We start from the raw sequence: 19761 nt of genomic DNA, 5'->3' as shown, positions 1-19761 counted from the left end.
TTTTCAAGACAATGACGATACAACTTAAGATCTTTATTTTCAATTCCCCTCAAATTATATGGAAATAAAAAACCAAATACTTTGTCATACTTTTTGAATTGTTCAAATCTTGTCTCAAGAGAAGAAATATATAGTTTCATCAATAATGTATAAGAAATAATTGACTCTGAAATTCTCTTCAGGTGTAAATGAAACTGCTTCGCTACTTGAACTCTCGTCAAACCTTTTTTTTCTTTTCAATCAAACGTTGTTGTGGAAATATTGGATCAATACCCATTTCAGTAGTAATCTCCTTAGCTTTAACAAACGCTTTGAAAAACAAGTTTCTCTATAATCCTTGAAGTACCCAATCAATTTGTTTAATTATGTAATAGCATTATCAAGATGCATATCCTTTGATTGTAACTTCTTACTCACACTATTCACATGGTTTAGTACTTCATACCAAATATACTAACCATTCTCTATCACACGTCTTGTATATAAAGATGCAGAAAAGCATCTACCAAATTTATGTAAGTACTATTATCTCTTTTAGGACATTTCTCAACCAAAAGTTTAATCTCATCAGAGTTAAGTTTTTCCCACATTCTTGGATTTTATATATATATATATATATATATATATATATATATATATATATATATATATATATCAACAAGCTCTTTAATAGACTCATGCTCTTCTGTTTCGTCTGCTTCTACATGCTCTTGCTCTTCAATGTGCTCTTCAACAGGTTGTCTATGGATAAACTTATCTAGAACACCGATGTCAACCTTTCTCTTTTCTTCATATAATTTTCCTTTTTTACGTTTTTTATAACTGCATGGTTGTTTAAACTTCATCACTACAAGTTCATTAGTTTCAACTTTCAACATTCAAGCAAGTACAATAAACATAATTTGATAAACAATTTTACAATAAACATAAACTCATAATTTAAACTGGTAAAATGATTTTTGTGAATCTTAGAAACTAATTCATTCGTTCAATATTCTATTAAACTGATAATGTACTATTAAATTCATTCAATATTCTATTAAAATGATAATCTATGTAAGTATGAATCATTCAAGTATGCAATTGACAATCATAAACTTGATAATCCTCAATTTCTCATAAATCATACCTGATTGGCTGATTAGCAGGAGATAAAATCAGATAATCAACATTGAGAATCCTCAATTTCTCATAAAAGATCGAACTTCGACCCTTGCTGAATGTTGAGTTGCTGTCTTGCTGTTGCTGAATCCATGAATTGCATTCACCCTTCTCCTGTCGCCGCTTAATTGCTAAGACGCTAACACGGGTGCTGTTGATCGCTTTTTTTAATGAACGAACCAATGTAGTAGTCGACGATCGTGATGTGGCTTCTATTTCGTCCAGTTCCTTCTCCCATACGTGATGAGCCGATGCTTATACATTTGGATTATTGGGCTGCAAATTGTATATACTACCAAAAAAATGAGCCCCATAAAATTTTAGGCCATGTTCCAATACCCACATTGCACATGGGCTAAACCGGGCATGGGCTGCAAGGCCGACTATATTGTATGTATATGAATGTTGACCTATTGAGAAAAGGCACCAGAGCATCATCATTGATGTCTAGAAAATAAGGATGTTGTCATATGGTAGAGCATTGTTGAACAAGATACCAGACATATAAGTTAGAATGTAAATTCTTTGGAGGTGGCGTCAATCACCAACAAATTAAGGGAATGAAGATTGTGATTGCTCGAATGCATTTATCGGATGCAACTGACGAATGCAGTTAGGAGGGGGGAGTCGGTAACTATCGATGGTGCGGGGACGAGAAAAACTTAATCAACGAAATAGTCCCTTTACCTGAGGGTAGAGCAGGGTCGGTCCAATGGTTCTTCATGCCCAGGGCGAGATAAAAAAAAATAATGCCCTTATTTTATATTTGTCTTAAAGAAAACTAAAAACATGTAGATAATAAAATACTTATGCTGGTTTTTTAATCGGTTTCCATTAACCAGACCCTTGCTCATTTGGGTTTCAAAAGTAGCAGCAACCAATACAATAGCTTAGGATTTATAGGATTGAGACCAAATCTTCAATAAGTGGAAAATTTTCTTCATTAACAATAATAATAACTATAACTAAAAATAACATGATAGTAACAGCAACAAACTCATGAACTATTTTTGCTTATAACTAAATCTTAGCAAAATCCAATCTCAATGTGCAAAATTTACGGTTAACATAAAGCAACTATTCATGAAAGTCAAAAGAGAAGTCCTTCGGTCCCTATACCAAAATAATACTTCTTTAAAAACAAAAAATTAAACACATCTTATTTTTGTTTTATAAGGACTAACAAGTGTATTTTTACTACTTTAGGGATTCCCTTTCAATTAGAAAACCAATTGCCTTATTTTCACTTTAACAAGCCATGGCAATCTTTATGGTTTCCAAATAACATCAAGAACACTTGACACTCAATATTCTTCTTTTTTGTTGTTTATTCTTGTTTTGGTTTCATCATTGCTCTGAGTCTGCAAACACATTTAAAACAAAAACAACACAAATCAGTAAATTAAAAACTAAAAGTTGTTGTTGAATTAAGAAATATGGAATAACAGTTTTAGAATTAGAAAAATGTTCAACTAATGAAGTCAATATTCAAGGATTCACTAAACTAACGAAATTCATAAATAAGAAAATTAGAAAGAACTGAGATTTTAAGAAATAAAAAGCAAAACTCCGTATTTCAGAAATTTGATTTCTGCTTTTCCTAATAATAAAAAACAAAACTCTGCTTACCAAGTCTCCAAAGAAACTTCAAAAATCTTGTATCCATAAATCATTGAATTAGCAAGATTGCACTTATGAAATCAGATAAGATTTATAACACGTCTAAAAAAAGAAATCATATTAGATTTATAACACATCTAAAAGAAATCTGATGAGGGAGGAGATGGGATATTGATTTTTCTACCTTTTTTTTTTTTTTTTATCTTCATGGCTAGAGGCTTGAAATCGAAGGCAGCCTTGAGTCATCATCTTCTCTAATCTACAGGGCACCGATATCAATTTATATATTTTAGTTTAATGCCAAACGAATATATCATATATGCTATGCGTCCCCAATACATTCAACCAACACCCAACGGCTCAAGAACCGAAGCGATTCTCGTCTATCGTGCGAGCGTTGCTGGCATGCCTCCGTCTCTCAGATCTAGCGCCCACCCTAACTAATTAAAGATTACAAGCTTTGGGCCACGTTTTAGTTTAGGTTAAATATTTACATATTACAGGTAACAGGCCTAACTTGATGCCCCTTCCAAGGTTGTTGCCCTGGGCCTTTGCCCAACTCGCCCAGGTACCTGGGCCGGGCCTGGGTAGAGAAACTTAAGTATTCTTAATTTAAGGGTTGTGTTCTTATGCAGTATCTTTTTTTTCAGAGGCTATCAATGAAAGCAGTTTTTGTATCCACGTGTATATTGATGTTCTCCTTATTAATTGACTTGAACGGTCAACTAGATATGTATATGATTTAAAAAAAGAAAAAAAAAATCGATATCATACATATATAACCTGATAACTTCTTTATCTTATAGACTCGGCACTAATGATCAATAGTTAGAAGTATATACTCATCACCATAACTTTGTAATCTGCAAGATGTATCCAAGCATGAGATATAAGCTCAAAACATTACTGATTACTTCAAGACGTTTACTTCCTTAGATGAACTCAATACAAATAATTATAAAAAATACGTTAACTAATAAATAGATAACAATAATTATTTGATTGAAATTGGAAAAAAAACACAAAACTAAAGGGGCAAATGTTAAGTTCCATCTTTAACTTACCAAAACTTTCCTTTCCAAAATTTTCCCACTTTCCAAAAACAATTGAAATCATTATCATCAATAACACGAATATGTTTCAAAAAAAAGAGTGGGCCCACCAAAGAGGAAAAAATAAGAAGAGTGAGAACACAAAAAATCAATGCAGCCAATAGGCTCATAGAATTTCCATGCAATCTTGCCGATCTTTTCGCTATTTTTTTAATATATAAATATAGGAAAAAAACCAAAATTTTTATTCTCTCCGTTGCTTGTGTTCCTCAACTAGGTGTTTAAAACATTATCGGTTCCTGTATATCTGATCGAAGATGGGTAGAGGAAAAATCGAAATCAAGAAGATTGAGAATGTAAGTTGCAGGCAAGTGACGTTTTCAAAGAGGCGTAGTGGTCTGTTTAAGAAAGCGCATGAACTTTCTGTGCTTTGCGATGCTGTAGTTGGCATTATCGTCTTTTCAAATACCAGCCGCCTCTACGAGTTCTCCAGTTCTAGGTATAATTCAAAAACCAATGCATGTGATTAATTACGACTTGGGGTTCTTTGATTTCTTGTTTAATGAGGGTTTTTGTCGCACGAGTATTTGTTTTATGGGGTTTTGATGCTTCTGTTGAAGTTTCTGATTTAGGTTTTCTGTCTCTTAGGGTTTTGAAAGTTCAGATGTAATGGTTTCTGAATCTACGTGTTTGCTTTAGGTTCATTGTTCTTGTTGTAGGATTGTGGTTTGTTAGATCGAAAGTTTACATATTGTTTACTTAATATTCAGTTTCATAAAATCAAATCAACTGTAGAATCCATTCATATGCATTGCAAATTTGAAGTAACCATTTGATAAAGTTTAAATCTTTTGCAGCATGAAGGGAATAATCGATCGATACAACCGTGCAATAGGATCATCCACGTCACAAATGCAAGTTGAGACGGTAAACAGTCTTATATTTTCCCTTCCCGTACTTTATAATAGAATTTACAATGTCTCCATGTGGTAGACAAATCTATTTGTTCTGGGGTAAACAAAATCAGTCTCATCTCTTTCGGTTAAGAGAGTCCTAATTAATCCTCATTATGGTGTATGTTCTACTTTCACAAAATTAAAACTAGGCTGAAATTTTTCAATGGGACCAAGTACCCGGTGCCTCTTAGAATATAGTAAGAGTTCCTAGTTTATATCATATCTTATTATGTCATATGGGTAGTAATGAACCCATGGAATATTAAAGAAGTGTTATCCAAGTTTTCTCGTTTAAGTAATCTAACGAACTTGAACTAATAAATTAAAGAATTTTTTTATTAATGTCCTTTCACTTAACAAATTATCATGTTCTTAACAAATTATCATGTTCGTGTTTGTTCATTAAGGTACTAAACAAAAATAAACATACAAACATAAAATATATATATATATATATATATATATATATATATATATGTGAACATTAACAACATTAAGGAACAAATTTAAATAACACTAAGGCGGCGTTTGGTTTATAGAATGTTTTTAAAGGAATTAAAATCTGTTAAGGAATTGGAATCTGTCTTGAATTGGAATCCAATTCAATATTCTGTTTGGTTAGCAGTAAATGGAATTTGAATCCAATTTTATATTTTGTTTGGTTGGCGGAAAATGGAATTGAAATATTATAAAATGACAAAACTACCCTTCTTGGTTTATGCTTATTTTTGCTTTGTTTTATAATTATATGTAAAGATATATTATATAAATTATAAAAATTGTAAGTGGTGGTGGTGGCGGCGATGATGGTGGCAAAAGCGACGATGGTGATGATGGCAGCAGTATGTGGTGGTGAAAAAGGTGGAGGTGGGAGTAGTAGTGGAATCACTAGTGTTGATGGTAGAGGAAGTGGTGATTGTGGCAGTAGGTGTTAGTGGCGGCGATGGTGGTGGTGGATATCGGTGGTGGTGGTGGTGGTGCGTACAGGTGGCGGCGACGGTGGTGGTGGCAATAGAGGTGGTGGTGGTGATGATAGAGTTAGTAGTAACAATGATGGTGGTAGGGTGGTGGTGTAGGTGGTGACGAAGGTTATGGGTGCTGGTAGTGGTGTCAGCGATGGTGATGATTGTAGTGGTGGTAACAGAAATGGTAGTAGTGGTGGGTGGCAGTGGCGACGACATCAGTGGTGATGGTTAGTGGCGGTGGTGGTGGGTGGCGGAGGTGGTGCTTGTAGATGATAGTGAAGGTGGTGATGGTAGTGGAGATGATGGTTAGTGGTGGCGAAGGTTGTGGTGGAGGTGGTCGCGAGTAGTGACGGAGGTTTTTCATAATTAATGTTAAAAATGAAAAGGGTAATATGGTAATCTTCAACATTCTCACTTGGAGGAATTTGAATTTCCTCATCTTTTAGATGGAATTTATTTTCCCTCAATGGAAGGAAAGTTGGACACATTTAGGAATCCAATTCCTTCTCAAAACTTGAACCAAACATAGGAAAGTGATGGAATTAAATTTCAATTCCTTTCGATTCCACCAGATTCCAACGATCCAAACGACCCCTAAACATTCAAATTGAGGGTAATAAAAATAAATTGTCACACTTGGGTGGTATGTTGAAAGTACATGGTACTTAGCAGTGCCACTTTTGGTATTTTCTTATTCATGCTCGATCGTATACACATTATTTTGTTTGTATTCTTTCATTAAAGTACTACAACACAAACATTCAAATTAATAACATTAAGAAAAAAACTAACTAAGCATAACCATTCAAATTAAGAATAGTAAAAGTTGATCGCTAACACTTTTGATATGTTGATCGTACATAATACTTGGTATTGCCACATGTTCATAGAAGCTTCACTTCAATTCCCTGTTACTCGTTATATATATATATATATATATATATATATATATATATATATATATATATATATATATATATATATAGATTTAGGTTCAAATGTCTCTACTATCTATTGTGTGCATGTATGATTGATTCTGAACCAATCATTTTAGTTATTTTAAGAAAGTAATTAATACATATTAATTGCTCAAGGTTTAATAAATACTCATTATATCTTCAACATGTAATATGCATTAATTACTTTCTTAAAATAACTAAAATGATTGGTCCAAAATCAATTTTACATGCATATAATATATAGTTAGAACACAATAACCTAACCCTATATATATATATATATATATATATATATATATATATATCCGATTGTTCACATAAAAACAGTAAATAAAGAAAACATAAAAATGTTATTTTTAAAAATGTTATTCTACTTTGAATTTTGTATATACATCTTTATGTCGTTATTGATCAATGAATATATATATATATATATATATATATATATATATATATATATATATATATATATATGAAGAATAATATATCTTAATATTCATATTAGAATTTACTACAATACTATACATAAAATCCATAATAGAATAATAAAATAAAAGTAGTATTTTTATGTTCTCACTTTATTTAGTGTTTTTTATTTGAACACACACACACACACACACACACACACACACACACACATATATATATATATATATATATATATATATGGTTGACATCTGTTGAGAACTCAATGGTTTTTGTTTTGAATACTCGATAGCTTTTTAAAAACATATATACTTTGAGACATCTATTTTTTTTACAGTACCAACCATTAAGTCACTTGTTAAGCAGTTGCTTCAATGGCTAGTATTGACAAAGAAAATAGATTAGAATTCTTAATATATAATTTTTTTAAATAAAAAAGTTCTCGGGTTTTCAGGAATATTTGGATTTTCAAATGATCTTAACCCTATAATATATATATATATATATATATATATATATATATATATATATATATATATATATATATATATATATATATATATATATATAAAGAAACATAAAAGAACTTACACTCAAAAACGAAAACGAACAAATAAGACCATTGTTAATGTTGGATGGCTTAACCAAATGAACGAAAAATCTTATTTGTGTTTATTCATTTACTAAATAAATATATTAGTATAAAAAAACTTTTTGTAGAATATTTAGCTAAATGTTCGATTCGTTTACATTCCTAATATGTGGTGTGTGTCTATATATATATATATATATATATATATATATATATATATATATATATATATATATATATATATATATATGTTGATTTCTTGATTTATTCATAGGTGCAAGAACAAGCCGAGCTTGAGATATTAAGACACGAAGTAGCTAGACTCCAAAATGAAAACGCGTATGTACTCGTAATATTCTTTGGTTTAATTATATGTTAGTGTAGTCAAAATTTATTTACTTTAACACATCTATTATTTACATCAAAATAATACAAACTTAATATTTTGAATCTCTTGCTTTCCTTGTTGATGATGTAGGATGTTGAAGGGAAATGATCTTGGGGGCAAGAGCATATTGGAACTTGAGCGATTAGAGCGTCAATTGAATGATAGCTTAGCAATAGTCTTAAGGAAGAAGGTTTTGATCTCTCTCTCTCTCTCTCTCTCTCTCTCTCTCTCTCTCTCTCTCTCTCTCTCTCTCTCAATGTATTAATCAAGGTTGTCAAGATTTGGATCATGCATAAGATAGTTTTTTGTTTGCAAGATCGGGATCGTAAGATTAGGATCAAGATCTTAAGATCCCACAAAAAAAAAAAAAAAAAAAAAAAAAAAAAAAAAACATAATTTTTACTTATAATTTTAAAACATGAAAAATATCTCAAACATTTGGTTTTCCATTCAAAATCTATATAAACTTCAAAACATTAGTCACAACTCACAACACAAATAATGAACAGTAAAGTGGTAAAGGGGAAAAGACATAAAGTAGTAAGTTCATTTTTTTCATTTAAAAAAAATAAGTGAAAGTAGGATCGGATCAGATCCCGATTCTACGATACTACCCCAAATATGATCTGTATACAATTCGACTTGTTTTTCATACCTACGATCGTAGGATCGTACGATCCTACACAACATTTGTATTAATTATGTGAAGCTTTATAAGATTTTAACAAATATGGTAAACGTTTTTTTACAGGAGGCTATGCAGTCTAAGGAGATCCAGTGTTCCAATCTCAAGGTAAATTATAGGTTTGATTATATTTGTCTATATGATTGAATCATGAATGAAATTATGTTACAAATTGGTGGATTCAAGAAAACACTTAGGGCATTGTTTTTTTCCGATTAATTGTTGTGTACACAAGTTATGTACAATAAATATTGAAAGATATTGACAATGCACTTTGGGAAATACTGTAAAAGGTTGGGACTTTTTAAGTTAAGTCATCTTTTTCATGTTAAACAAAAAAGAAACATGTATGTTATGTCTTCACTAAGTCTATTAAGTAAAAAAGAAACAAAATCTTGGAGTAACTATCCTTTTCCTTATATGTTGTATTTGCTCTTTTAGGGCAAGAGCTTGGTTATGAAAACAAGGTTCTTTAAAAAGTTATCTTGATGTTCCTCGAAACAACATCTAATTCCATGACTTTTTTTTTATTTTAATATAAACATTAACTTTAATGTTTAAGGTTTAATGTCGTTCACCATGTGTTGCAGATTGATATGATGTGTTTTAATTTGTCAACTCAACTGCCTATTCAACCCGGAAGCGGCACTAGCCACAAAGTTAGTCTAAATACAGTGACAGTGACAGACATTGAAACCACGCTCCAATTGTGGTATGGTTACTTAATCCTGTCAATTAAGTTAAATGGTGTTTTATTATTAGCGACAAGATTGGTTGGAGTAGACGTACTTCTAAGTTATTTTTAATGAAGATGATGAGGTCATTCATATCTTTTGTATAAAAAATACATCTTGATTGAGTCCTTGTAACATCCACTTTTTTAGGCAAGACTAAAAATTGCAATTTTTATCCCAAATCCAAACAAAACGTAGTAGAACACCTTTTGTCTCGTCTTGTCTTTCTTAGTAAAAAGAGACTTTTTTATTTAAATCTATGATGGATATTGATAGTTTGTGGTTACCATGTTTTGATAAATTGCATACTTCGGATAAGCTAACATAATGTATCTTCATCATTTTATTAGTTTATGCACTAAACTATTTTTTTTCCTGATTATTATAATAATAGTTCTATCTTAATCGATAAATGAAAATTGTTTAATGGCTAAATCGTTTAATAACAATTGAGTAGCTAAATTATTAAAAAACAATAGTTTGTGGCTATATCAGTAAAAAAATAATAATAAAAAAAAATAGTTAAGTTGTTAAAACGTCAAAATTTATGGTCAAATGGCTAAAATATTAAAAATAGAATGACTAAATCGATAAAAATAATAGAATGTGGTTAAATCGAAAAATGGTAAAAATTTGTTGTGTTGTGTTTGTTTTTGTTGGTTGCCCTTGTCTTGAAAATGTGTAAAAGGGGAGAATATTTTTTTTTTTAAAGTCAATAAATATATATTAATTATCACATATAATACTTAAATGTTTAAATTGATAAAAGCTTGAAATTACTAGACTCTCATATCATTGTCTTGACTTTCGATGTTCAGGCCAACATGTAGTGACCACTCAAAAGCAAAGGAAGCAACATTGACAAAGAGGGAAAGTAATTCAAGTAGTTGTTGAAGCTACGAGATGGAGCAATGACCATGGAATACTCATTACCCATTACAGATTGTTTGACTCGCGTTGCAAGTTTTGTTAGATGCCAGCTTCCCATTTTTACCCTTTTATTGAGAAATTCCTTTTGACATATATCAATCTTTGTGTACATAATAGGTGATTAAACGTGATATCTATAAGTCATATATAAATTGTTTTAGTAAACAATGAATGAATTCCCAACTCTTTATTTTTATTTAGAATCAAAAATATAGTTCAAGAAAATTATGTTATTACTCTGCTTTATCCTTGTGTTGTTATTTTTGTGTTCGATTTGGTCAATCTTGTGTATGCCTTATAAATCCCCTGTTAAACTCAGGAAAGTAGGGACGAAAGTGGGTCCAAACCCGACATGGATGGACCCGAACATGAAAAACCAGGAAACCGGTTAACGGGATTTTGTATGATCGCAAACCGGGCCGGTATATAGGAACAAATTCTGGTTCGGTTCCTAGTAGGTTAGCAGGAAAAGTGGGTCTAGAACTGAAAAACTCGGAAATGTTAAAGTGGGCCAGGTGGAACTGAGTAAAGTGGATCTAAAACTGGAAAATTTTCAGCTTTGATATCTCAAGTTCGGGGGCTATAAGTCATTGAATATTTAACCAAAAATATCAAAATTATAATCTTAAATGATGTACTAACAATTCACTTTATCTTTTTCTTTGGTTCCTCTTTCTTTCTTTTTTTTTTCTTGTTTCTCTATCTCTCTCACAACAATTCTCTTACTCTCTCTACTCATTCTTTTCCTATCTCTACTCTTTCTGCTCAATCTTTTCTTTTCTTTATCTCCTTCCCATTCTCTCTAGATCTCCATCTTTTCTCATTATCTCTCTATCTATCACTATCTCTCTCTCTCTCTCGATATATATATATATATATATATATATATATATATATATATATATATATATATATATATATATATATATATATATATATATATCTCGGAAATTACAATTCCCAAATGAGAGACAAGACGAATCCTCCATTATTCAAGTAATCAACTCTTTGGTCTTCACTTCAATCATTCACTCTTTTTTTAACGTTAAAAATCAAGACTCAAGACTATTATTAAAATATGTAGGGTACACACATTGATATAAATTGTAGTAAAGACTCTATTATATAAAGATGTAGATTGTAATAAATTTTTTGGTTGTAATCTATTCCAATGTTTGGTAATCCTTGACTGAAATCGATTATTTGGGTGTTGATTTGGTCTTTCGGATTCTTAGATTAAAATTTGATGTTTCTATCTCTTGATCCAAAGTTCATTGCCAAGAACCCAAGATTTTGATATTTTAGCACGGTGGAAGGCTAATGATCTTGAATGTCCTACTTTGCAATAAGTTGTTGGAGATGTTTTGGCTCTACCAGTTTCTACATTTGTTTCTGAATCATCCTTTTGTACTAGTGGAATACACATCACTCATCATCATAATAGGCTTCATCCGTATACATTAGAATTCGTTTAACTTGTGTACAAGATTGCCTATAAGATGAGAAGTTAGGTATGGTTTTCTATATTTTAAAGCTTTATATATTATTTTATTTTTTTTAACAGAAAATATTTTGTAAAAGTACTTATATTTTTTATTTTTTATTGCTAGGTTGCACAATCAAACAGAGAAAAACATTTTGCGAAATTTAAAGTTATAAAAGATGATGAAGCGTGTCCAAACGTTTTGGATACGATACTTAGTTTATCAAGGTTTGTTGTTGTTATTTTAGTTTTAAAAAAAAAAACATGAGAATGTCGTGATTATCTTTTTTACTATTTCGTTAATGAGAATGAAGTATGAACTATTAAAATTCTAATTATTATTATTATTATATTTTTTTATATTTTCAAAAAAAAATTTCATAGGGATATTCATCATGTTACCCGTAACCGACAGGTATTTATTTTACCCGAACCTGTCACGAATTACATGGGGTGCAACAGGTATTGATGTGGGGATCGGAGTGAGGGTGTTAGGGTTGGAATTGTAGTCTCCACTAGGGATAAGCATTAGAACCGTCGGAACCGAAACTAGACCGAAACCGAACCGGAACCGGAACCGGAATTGGTAACAAGGTCCGGTTACCGGTTCTCAATTTTTATGAAAAACCGGTCCCGGTTTTAAAAATCGGAACCGGTTTGACATTTTTTTTTCGTTTTTTAAAATACGCATAACTCACTCATATGAAGTCAGAATTATTTAATTTTTTTTCAACATGTAATTTGGAGTTTGTAGTTCATTTTTTACTGTACAAACATATGTTTTGGTTAGATATTGAATCAGACACATGCCCTGAAAAAAAGAATATCGATGCTGCGTTTTTTCTATTTCAATATTTTTTTTGTTTTTTTGAATCTGTCATATTTTTTTAAATGAGCATAACTCATTCATATGACGTCGGAATTACTTAATTTTTTTCCAGCATGTAATTTGGTGTTTGTGGTTTATTTTAGAATATAAAAACACATATTTTGGTTAGATATTGAATCAGTTATAGACATCGGAAGACAACATATCAATGTTGCGTATTTTCTGTTTTAGCATTTGTTTTTTGAAATTTGTCCCGCTTTTAAAATGCGCATAACTCACTCATATGAAGTCGAAATCACTTGATTCTTTTTTCATCATGTAATTTAGTGTTTGTACTTCAATTTAGAATGTAAAAAGTCATAATTTTGTTAAATATTGAATCATTTACAAGCTCCGGAAGATAACATATCATCTATAATATTTTGAACCGGTTTTATTTTGAAAAATAACCGAAAAACCGGGACCGGAACCGGAACCAGAACCGGCGGTCCAGTTCCTAGTTTTAATAATATACGAAAACCGGTTCTGGTTCCGAACTGATCCGGTTCTAATGCTCATCTCTAGTCTCCACCCATATTTGTCACTATTTACATCCCTAATTATAAGCTACATCATTACCTTTATACCTAATATCACTCTCACATACAACCCCATAATAAGGAACTTATTATGTATTCCTCAGGTATATATGAGTTAGTGTCATAGGTAATAAATTACATATGTTGTTACTTCCGACACAAGACCATCCATTACTGCTAGAATGATTTTGTTATGCAAATCGATTAAAACAACTTAGACAACATGAGTAATTACATATGTACTGTGTTAGAAAACATACCGGTCACAATAGTAAAAAGATTTGACATTTTATAGTTAATTATTTGTATAACTATGCTTGATCCAAAGCACTAAAAAGACATATCTAATGAATATGTAACTTTCAAAACCATCAATTTAACCAATCAAATAGTTTATATGAGTGGTTAAATCTACACCATAGTTAGTATGTGTAATTTGCAGAATTTATTCGTTTTCATTTTTTTCTACTACAAACATATTCTAACAAATTACTTACATATACTCATTTTCACTAATATAAATCTAGATGACAAAATGCTCTGAACAATTTCTAAAATAATCTCTACAAAATGGACCAATAAATGATATACAAATGCTTATCATAGTACCAATAAATGATATTACATATGCTTAGCTCTAAAATGGCTTTCTATAATACCACATATTTTGGATTGTACTAATGTTAATCCGGAATGTACCAAATTAAATTTCAAAGTAGCTTTACGTCATTTTTTATAACCTTAGAATAGTCACCGAATGACAGAATAATAAAAAATAAAGCACTTTAAAAAAAATTGATTGTTTTTTTTTTTTTCTATTTTACGATATAAAAAATAATTTTGTTAATTAACTCGTTTCTGATGCTTAGTTAACTAATTTAGCGTTTAAATGGCCTGGCTGAGATAAATTTGGAAAATATAATAAAAAGTGATTAAACTGAAACAAATTAAAATAGATATGCTATTTTATAATCATGTCAACTTAAATTATTGTAAAAACAAAATGACGATAAAAAGTAGATAACACCTAATCAAATTTATCTTTTCAAACGGTGAGTCGGTAATCAATCTTAAAAAATGAGTTTTTTTTTTTTTCAATATCAATGCGTATCTCTACAACATATGTAACATAGAATTAACATTTACAAAAATATTATTAGCAACTGTATAGATTATATAGATTTGAATAATTCTTCAGTTATCCTATATATATATATATATATATATATATATATATATATATATATATATATATATATATATATATATATATATATATATATATATATATATATATATATATATATATATATATATAGCTTACCATGTAAATGAGTAAATCACTTTATGAATCTAATACAATTGCTAATAAATATATTGTTATTAATTTCTCTTATTCTATTATATTAAACCTTTACAAAGTTGTATAAATCTACGCATATATATCGTCTGGATGATATTTTATACGCAATGCCAACTATATGTAGACATATATAGTATTGATTTTATTGTAATATATATTTGTATAACCTGAAATTTGCTAATAATTATTTTAAAAGACGTAAGATAGTGTTTCTTATTGAAAAAAAAAATGTTTGTTTTTTCCGATGAACTCTTTTATTTTCTTAGCCGGTCGATGTATTTCACGCAATATAATTCATTTACATTTGTGTTAGTTTTTATAAGAAACAAAAAGTTTCAATAAAATATATCATTAACCATTATTTATAAAATAACTAAAGATATATTATTTTTGTTATAACTTACCTTTCATTATTTCACTTTGTTAAGATTATAAATAATCTATTTTTTTCTATTGCTATAAATTTTTTGAGTTATAGTGTCTGACTTTGTTAAAAATAAACTCTTTAATGTTAAAATAAACCACTTATAGAATAAGATTTGGTATCACACGTATTCACATTAAAAAATAAAAAAAAATAAAAAAAAAGTTTGATTACTATTTCTATTCAATTAATTCGTCATTTAATTCCCATCGAGCTAAAAAGATCCCCAAACATAAATCTTTATCCTAATAACATCATTTCTATTTTCATAAACTCAAAATCTAACAATCGCCGACCAAACTGATGTGACATAATACATAAAGTTCTCGCAAAAGACGAAAATGACAATATCCCAGGATGAATGTCGGAATAAAAAGGGTAAAATCGGAAATCCACATTTTACAATCGCCATTGAAAGATTTCCATGATCATTGTTCCATTTCATCGCTTCGACAACTACTCGAATTACTTTCCCTCTTTGTCAATGTTGATTCCTTCGTTTTTGAGTGGTCACTACAAGGTGGCCTAAATACCAAAAATCAAGACAATGATATCATATCGATTCACATAAGTATAAAAATGTAACAATAAAAAAACAAAAATAAAAATTCACCACTTTATTGATCATACCCACTTTTATAATGATTAAACCTTTATATACTTATTTTGACCTAGTAATGTACTTTTATTTACTTCTTTTATTATTATTTCAATTCAATTTACTTTCGTTTCTATGTAACAAAATATTGTATTTTGAAATTTTTGTCAAGTTATATAGCAATGTCATCCAAAATCCAAATACATTACAAATGTAGAATTTTCAACTTATAAAGTGGTAATAAAGAAAGAAGTTGAAAACAAACTGTTGTCTTGGATACATTTTTCAATTTTACAGTAAAAAAAATGAAAGTATAAGGATGTAATAGAAGAAAACGATAGTTGAATGCTTAATACACAAATTAAAGAAGATACTATAGATATTTCTTGCATTTAGCGATTTTTTTTTTCTGATTACCCAGTTTTGATATTCAGGCAAAATACAAAAAGGCATGACGTAAAAAAAAAAAAAAAAAAAAAAGTTTAATGACCGAATTCAGAATGAAAATATGTTGTGTGTTATCCGGTATTATGCTCGTTTTTAGGAACATGTAACAAGAAACGGTTTTTTAAAGATGAATAAAAATGTAAAAATTTAATCTCTACAAAAGAAGTTAATTGACCAAATCATTAAAATAATAAAAAGTACAAGAGTTTTTTTGTATTTTTTCTCTTTTGAATACCTCAATTGAAGTGCAGTTTCAGAGTCAGTGTTGTCAGATCCATAGTAGCAGACAGTATCCGGACTAACCCTGTCATGTTTCGAGATACCCGCGCTGCTACTCGGTGCAGCCACGGGTGTCTGTTCTAGGAAAGTCGGTTGAGTAGACGGTAAAGCTAACGGGATAAATCGCCTCAATTTATCAATCTACAACACATTTGGTGAAAAATTACTAAACATTAAAAAGAAAATTAAAATAGAAAATATTAAATAAAAACCGGTGTTGTGTCGAGGAATATTGGGATTAATCAATTACTTCTCCACGAAGAACCTCATTCTCGTAACCAAGCTCTCTCTCCTAACAAAAACATGTAAAAAAAAAAAAAAGATAATCAGTTGTTTCTTTCTTTTTTACTTAATGGACTTAACAGATATACAAATTAATCAAATAAACATTTTGTTAAATAAGTTTTAAAAATCATTTATCTAGACAACATTTGATAAAATTAAAAAAGTTACCCGGTGTTTTAAATGCTCCATCTCCTCAAACACCAAAGCATTCTGAAAAATAACATTTAATGTATTAGTTAAAAGTTTATGAAGCTTTGAATAATTCATACTTTATTTGTAGTTGTGATGGGGATTTTTGAAATGGAGATAAAAACCTTCTTTTCTCTAACCGATATTATGGCATTACTTAGTTGATGTTCTAATTGAATTAGTTCTTGCACGTTTGTGCCTCCAAGATTATTGCCCATCAACCGCCTACACCAAAAAAAAATCAAAAATCAAAATATTTAATTAATAAAATAACAAAATGAGGTTCTAGAATAGCAATGTACTTTCAAAATACTTTTCAAGTCAAGTTGACCAGTTAAAATTATTAAGGTTAAAGTCGTAAATAACAACTTACATTTTCTTCTGTCTCACCTACTATCAAACTTTTTTGATACGCAGTAAGTGGGACAGATGAAAAAGTAAACTGCTACTTTATGACCATGAACCTTTCATATATTATATGTAAACTATGAATAATCATTGCATGTCATAATCGAAACGTATCAAACTAGATACAGTTTTGGAAAGATTAAGATTAAACAATTAGCATATAAATCGGAGGAAAAAAAAAAAGTACATACGCGTTTTCATTTCTGAGTCTTGTGAGTTCATTTCTCAAAACTTCGAGCTCAACTTGTTCTTGCCTCTATGAATAAATAAAGAAATACAAGAAATCAACAATGGGTATTTACAAACATAGGATTAAAATGAGAGTTTTTAATCTTTTAGTACTAAAACAATACTAGACATGAAAAAGGCAACCCCCATGTTCCAAGATTCCTTAAATTATATAAGGGATGGAGGAATGAGTTTATATGCATGTTGCAAAAAGTTCACATGACATGGCATGTGACATTTTGCAATAATTTTATAATAAATACATTGCAAAATTGGTTATAATTAGGTATGAATGAGGAAAATATGAATGTACCATTTCAATTTGTAGTTGTGATGTAGATGGTTCTGTCGCCCTATTGTATCGATCGAGTATTCCTCGCATGCTTCAAAAAAAATTAAAAAATTAAAATTAAAATTTATCATATATAAATTCAAGTATTGTTCTCTAATCCCACACAAGAATCTAATTTTGTTATAAAGAATCAATGCTTAGGATATTTCAAGTTTAAAGTTTAAAATTTTGACATTTTTAATTTTTAGCACATCTTTTTCAATAGATTGATGTTATTAATGATATGGATACATATTAAAACAAGAGTAAATATAAGGCAACCATTTTGAAAATATAAACTAGCAAACGAAAGAGAAAATATAATATGACTCTTTTGATGGTATATTTAATGGCATAATACATTTGACCATAAAATAATTTATGATTCAACAATTGAAAGTCAATAGCAAATTCTTGAAAATATACATTAGCAAGATTTAGATTGCCCCACATAAATTACATTATCAAAAAAACCATAAAGTTAGTAATTTATGAATGGAAAAAGAAGAGTACATCGACATGATTTTAGTTAGAACTAAGGGTAATCAACACAATGCACATTCCTAAGAACATTTTTTGGGGGAAAAAATGGATTTTGGGAGGAGATCTTAGTCATGTGAATGGATTCCAAAATTGATTTTATTTTGTAAAATCGAAAGTTAAATTTCACATACATTCGATTAGAAACAGTGGATTGAGAAAAACAAATCCAAGAACTAGGAACAATTAACTATATGCAAAAACATAGATCTATTCATCAGATTCAGAAACCAAAGAATCGAACTTTCTCAACCCCAAAAAAACAGAAATCGCAAACTGAAAACTTCAATTGAAGCGTCAAAACCCCCAAAAACAACTAAGCATTGGAAGATGAACGCAATCAAAACCCCCCATTAAACAATAAAACTTCAATCAGTTCAAGAAATCAAGCAACAAACTTAAAATCCCCAAAAGGGAAACAACGCGAAGTCAAAACAAACATCAATCGGAACTCAAAATCGAATCGGAAAACACATGCAATGGTTTTTGAATAATACCTAGAACTGGAGAACTCGTAAAGTCGACCTGTATTTGAGAAGACGATAATAGCAACTTCAGCATCGCAAAGCACGGAAAGTTCATGAGCTTTCTTGAGCAAACCAGCACGTCTCTTCGAAAACGTCACTTGTCTCGTGCTTACATTCTCAATCTTCTTGATTTCAATTTTCCCTCTACCCATGTTCGATCGAATACAGAAAAAACCCACAAAAATTTCAAACACCCAATTGAGGACGACAAACAACGAAGAGAAGAATTTGGCCTTTTCCCCCAAAATCGCTGATTTTTCTCTCTCTATTTGTGTGTATATATAAAATTATTATAGAGAAAAAAAGAAACCTTCTAAAACCCTGTTCGATGAATGGAGTAAGTTGCTAAAATTGGGGAGAGTGGGGGAGAGGGGAAGATAAAGAGGCGTTTTCCCCAAATGGCGAAGAGATATGGAAACGGCAAGCTTGCATGGCAATTTTATGAGAGTCTATTGCCTGCATGACTCTCTTTCTCTCTCTATTTCTTTTTACCACATTGGGGGGTTTCTTGTAGGTGGGTCCCACACTATCTTTACTTTTTTTTCAAACAATATTTTTGCCATTAATGATTTTTAATTGTTTTTGGAAAGTGAGTTCAAATTGGAAAGGAGAGTTTTGGCAAGTTAAAGCTAAAATTAAACATTTCTTCTTTCTATGTTATTTCAATAACTTTTGTGATTTTTTTATTAAAATATTTTGAGAATTATTTAAATTGGGTTTGTTTTAGTATTTTGAAGATTTTATATCATGTTTTGAGGTTATCATTTACCATTATTGATTTATA

The 19761-nt window shown here is 29.9% G+C and overlaps 1 protein-coding gene across 1 annotated transcript; it reads right to left on the bottom strand.

The window, feature by feature from the left end:
- Positions 1–15344: 15344 nt before the first annotated feature.
- LOC145071947 (agamous-like MADS-box protein AGL11) lies at positions 15345–19366 on the bottom strand. Its single transcript, XM_079018390.1, has 8 exons — positions 18948–19366; positions 17893–17962; positions 17543–17607; positions 17069–17168; positions 16923–16964; positions 16720–16761; positions 16426–16610; positions 15345–15670 (listed from the first exon to the last, which is right to left on the bottom strand). The coding sequence occupies exons 1-8, from the start codon at positions 19127–19129 to the stop codon at positions 15574–15576; spliced, it is 783 nt and encodes a 260-aa protein (XP_078874516.1). The 5' UTR covers positions 19130–19366; the 3' UTR covers positions 15345–15573.
- Positions 19367–19761: the final 395 nt, after the last annotated feature.

The sequence above is a fragment of the Lactuca serriola genome, chromosome 1 (assembly GCF_051521515.1).
Source record: "Lactuca serriola cultivar US96UC23 chromosome 1, Lser_US96UC23_V15, whole genome shotgun sequence".
NCBI lineage: Eukaryota > Viridiplantae > Streptophyta > Magnoliopsida > Asterales > Asteraceae > Lactuca > Lactuca serriola.
The sequence above is the reverse complement of the archived record's forward strand: the minus strand, read 5'-3'. Positions and strand labels throughout refer to the sequence as shown.